This window comes from Schistocerca serialis, chromosome 4 (genome assembly GCF_023864345.2).
Source record: "Schistocerca serialis cubense isolate TAMUIC-IGC-003099 chromosome 4, iqSchSeri2.2, whole genome shotgun sequence".
Classification (NCBI taxonomy): Eukaryota; Metazoa; Arthropoda; class Insecta; order Orthoptera; family Acrididae; genus Schistocerca; species Schistocerca serialis.
The window spans coordinates 702,190,744-702,195,738 of record NC_064641.1 but is presented as its reverse complement, the minus strand read 5'-3'; the positions used below and the strand labels follow the sequence as shown (position 1 = coordinate 702,195,738).

At 37.4% G+C, this 4,995-nt stretch overlaps 1 protein-coding gene across 1 annotated transcript; it reads left to right on the top strand.

The window, feature by feature from the left end:
* Nucleotides 1-2,235: 2,235 nt before the first annotated feature.
* Nucleotides 2,236-4,584, top strand: LOC126474298 (protein FAM102A-like). The gene has a single exon (XM_050101763.1). It carries the CDS (start codon nucleotides 2,966-2,968, stop codon nucleotides 4,115-4,117), a length of 1,152 nt encoding a protein of 383 aa, XP_049957720.1. The 5' UTR covers nucleotides 2,236-2,965; the 3' UTR covers nucleotides 4,118-4,584.
* Nucleotides 4,585-4,995: the final 411 nt, after the last annotated feature.

Below are 4,995 nucleotides of genomic sequence, written 5' to 3'. Positions count from 1 at the left end.
ATACGGTGCTTAAATTACAGCTTTCCAGACCAACATGTGTGAATTCAGTCCTGCCAGTGATTTCTGAATGAATAGGTATCAGGATACCTGCATCCTCGATTTTTCATTTCTTCAGATGATACCTGTTTCAGCCTTTTCCAAGAATATACCTGTCTTATATGGGCCTAGTATCACCAATTGTATTAGCCAAGGCCACATTATACAGCATGTATTCTACAAAGGAGAGCAGAAGGCCTATTCAAGAATGATTTGTATGACAGATACTTGTGTGGTCTCCCCAATATGCATTCTGGGTGGATTTCACCACGGGGGTGAAATTCTGAGGAGGCAGGTGTGGGTTAGTCAGTGCCATGTTTCATAGATCATTTATTCAACTTTCTACTGAAATTGTATGGAATCAATCGGTTTACAAGATATTTACAGGCTTGAGTGTACTAGTGGATCCAACACCAATGGTTTTAATGAAAGACTGCTTTTATAAAAACAAATTGTTTGTAAGATAGAAGCTGTCCAGAACAAACAAGATGAAATTAAATTTGTTATATTGTTTGGTAAATAATTAAAGATTTTGTAGCTGCATATTGGATATCTTTCTGGTCTGCTGAAAGCTTCAGTAAGAAAGGTCATTTTTTTCTTCTTGTTTTGTTTCTGTCAATGTAACTATTCTCAAATTGTGTTGGATTATTTATGATGAATACAATTAGCAAATTTATATATCTCTTGCTGCCTGCCAAGAAACTAGCTTAAAACTCGTAACTTTCTAGCAAAGTATCCTCTACATGAACCATTATTGAATTGGTACGGCATATGCCTTCATTAATGAAGAAGAAACAGCGACAGCTTGGTATTAAAATACTGCATTATACTGTATTAGTGTCTGGATGACAGTGCTACACTGTCATCTGGCAATGAACACCTGTGAATCATGTCACACTGGTGACAGTCTACACTTTACTTTATGGTATTGTAGAGAGGTATCACTTCTTGATAATGGGATTGTATCTGTGTTCCAGTGGGAGGCTCATCTCCTCCACATTGAGCAGTTGGATTTCACAGAAATTTATCCTTGATATTGAGTAAATTGTTAGTCATTGACAAGGAAGTTATTGAACAGGTCAATGAGACTAAATTCCTGGGGCTCTGGATAGCCTACACACTACAGTGGAATAACCTTAGAGGTAAACTACTGTGTAAACTCAATGGCCTCTGCTGTGTCTGTAGAGTTCTCAGTCAAAGGTGTGACTTGACTATCATTAAAAGTATGTACTTTGCACTAGTTTACTCAGTCATCTCATATGGCATACTTTTCTGGGGACCAATACACAAGCAAATTTTGTCATGCAAAAACAAATTGTCAAGACCATGATTCATGTACCACCGCGTGCACCTACAAATTTATTCTTATTTATAAATAAGATTCTCCATCTCTTTAAACCAAACACCAATGGTGATTGAAGCACTCATCTGTCAAATATGAGACTGAGTAAACACCGTGACAGTATGAGGCACATATGCAGCATACTCGATAACTAATTACCTTGCTAAGTCAAACATAATAAAAACTCAGAAAGAATGTTACAGGTGTAATGGTGCAGTGCTGTTTTTATTCTTTTGATGAATTTATGGAAGCTAACTTATGTCACTTGTAACATTAATTTTGTCCACAACTATTAACCACGATCGTGAAGGTGGTTAAATAATAACAATTTTTTTTTTTTTTTTTTTTTTTTTTGGTGGGGTTTAAGGGCGCTCAACTACTGAGGTCATTAGCGCCCACTATAACAACTCTCAAGTTGACTACCGTAATGTAAATGACGCTTGATTTCATGGATTAATAAATAAATATTAACTTCGCAAATGGATATTTATGCTAGGTTACAGGCATGATGGAATGGATGCGCCAAGTGTTAAGCGAGCAAGTCCCTTTATTGAATCATGACGCTGTGTTATATAACCTTATAATCAAACCGTGTGCGCCTTATTGTTGGACTCTGCGACATGTGGTATTTATCTCACGTAATTTTAGAATATGCTACCCGACAATTGGAACAGCAATTGTTACGATAACGAAAAATCTGCACGGATGTTTTCCGTTGCGTACGAGATTTTGAGAATCCTTCTTTTTTGTGGTGGAACTACAAGCTTCAGCGGCTTAATACAATCTGTAACCTGATTATGTTGTATGTGTGTGTGTGTGGAAGGAGCACAAGTTATTTGACATGGGGCAACAGAACTGTCGGTTTAATGAACTTGTTCGCAAACCAGCCGCCGTTGCTGACGTCTCCTTCTGAGAGAATGCAAAAATATTAAGTATAAACATTTTCATTGTACTTCGCATTTTTGTCAAGTATTGTTGCAGTTGCAAGCAAACTCCTCGAGACCTTTTGTAAACAGTTGTATCTTTGGCCGCAGATAAAAATGTATGTCTCATAAAATTAGAGACTTCGTAATTTAGTGTGCAGCATTTCATTCAATAATTGACATACAATACATTCTCTTGAATACACATTTTGTGTTTCACGTAAATTAGCACATTCTGTGACGTGTACCTGCAGTGAGGATATCTTCGGCCTTTAAAATGGAAGTTATCTCAGACATAAAAAAGTTACGAAGCCACAGGTGTATGTCAAACACCAGTTACAGAAGCGCCTCTGATAAAATGTGTTAAAACTGGTGTGTACCTAGCTCGAGATTGAGTGACGTCGCTGCCAAGGTGTTAATTATTACGTTAAGCGTGATACGCGTGATCGGCAGTCTCTGCGGAGCTGCTGTCGGATGTGTTAGTCGTGTGTCATTGCGTTATTTGAGGTATATGATCAGCTGTTTGGAGTTTCCTGTCATCGGTTTTGTTAGCTTCTTATACCTGTTACGTCGTATTACGTGTGTGTTTGTACGCTGTTGTCCACTGTTTTTCGAGTTTGACTGATCACAGTGCACTGATAGTACTCCAGGTGACATCAATGAAATGGCATTTATGCTGCAAAGGAAAAAATATTACAAGTTTCAGGTAGAAATCTGTGTAGAAGAACTGACTGCGGTACCTTTCATCAACGCAGTACTGTTTGCTAAAGTGAGACTACTAAATGGGGGAGGCTTCACCGAAACTTCTAGCAGGGAGGAAGTACGCGAACATACTGTGCAGTGGGCTGCAAAATTTCAGTTTGACTGTAAAATGACAGCTAACGCGTCTACTGGCGTACTTAACCCGTGTATCCTTCGAATATCTGTTCGCAGAGAAGTGAAAGGTGGTCGCTCATTTCAAAAGCTTGGTTTTTGTAATGTAAATCTTGCAGAATTTGCAGGCTGTGGTGAAATTGCAAGGCGGTATCTACTGGAAGGATATGGTACACACCAGAGACAAGATAATTCAGTGCTTGGTGTTACCATAAAAATGAATTTGCTTTCAGGTGATATTCTGTTCAAGGTACCATCTGCATCAGCAAAACCCAGTCCTGTTACAAAACAAGACAACAATGAAGCTGACAGCTGTGAAAGAGGAGCTACTCTTTCAAGTGGCCCCACAGCTAAGTCAGTAACAGGTGTAACACCAGCTAGTGGCAGCTTATCCAGAAAAAGACTGGGATTAACTTCATGTGAAATTGCTCCAAATGTTGAGCCTGTAGTTAAAGAAGGAGACAGGCAGATAGAGATTGTATCGAGCACTGAAAATGGTGAATACTCTACAGCTCGTCTTGAAAGTGGTCCAACATCAAGCAGTGTGAACAATAATACTAACTTGCATACTGTCAATGGCTACAGCCATCATCGATGGCACAGCAGCCCCAAGATATATAGACATGCAAGAAATTCCAGCACTGGTTTTTGTTTCAATGAAACTTCAGGACTTGACGAGACATCATCTTTAGATAGGCGGAAGAAGGCGGAGCATGGAATTATTCGTGACAGTAATTCAGGTAGTGGAATTGATGCTGATAGTTTGATTGATGAACTTATTAGGTCAACCATACATGATCAGCCAAATGAAAATGATGAAAATTTGGGGTTGCAACTTTTTATAGCTAAAGATGGTTCAACTACCCTGGGAACTCCTAAAACCAGAAGTCAGGTACTTTCAGGAAGTTTGAAAGAAGTTGTAGTGAAGTCTAATCAAAATTAGTCTTAAAAACTGATAAATGTATTTGAACAGTGTTTCATTAAGTGCCTTATAATGTGTGCAACACATTTTCACAAATGTGAAGTGTATTTTTGGAAATGTGAACCATATTTCAGCTTGTAGATATTGTCATATAGTTCCTTAATGAAAAGTGATTTCACTGTTTTCTGCCTTTGCTGTTATTTTGTTGAATGTGTTTTGTACAGTTAGTACTTCCTTCCAGAAAATGTACCAAATTACATTTTGTGGTTCTAAGTAAGTCTCAGTAACAGAAAATATTCCTGTCCTGTACTTTCCCAGCATGAAGAATGTTCTGGGAGATATGTTTTGAAGTGGAATGAAGACATTTAGACTTTACTGTTAAAATGTCAGACTCTGTTTTAACAAATATTTATTGTCAAAATTCTGTGCAGTATTATCAATTATTTATGGTCTGTTTTTATTAAGTAACTTTTGTTACAGAATATTCATTTAGGTGAAAAATATTAAAATGTTCCTATTTCATACACTAGGTGTTTGGTTTGACTTTGTTTTGGCATATTTTGTAGATACCTTTTTATACATTGCAGCTATAGTTTTCTTTCAGCTAATAATCAAGTGAAATGAATGCATTGTTGTTCCAGGTATTTTAATCGTACAAGATTGTTTGTATCTTGAGGATCATCATATTTGTTTTGTTTAAAGTGAGAAAAATTGAGTTTCTGGGTCAGTGAATTTCTCAAATCAGTAAGTGTGAACATGCCATAGTTTGCACATATACAAAGCTTATTTGATCACAAAACAACGGTGATTTAAATACTTGTGTGATACTGCTACCTAAGTAGAACTGTGAAAATCATCTGGTCTGGAGTAGGAACCAACCTACGCCCTCATTATTTGTA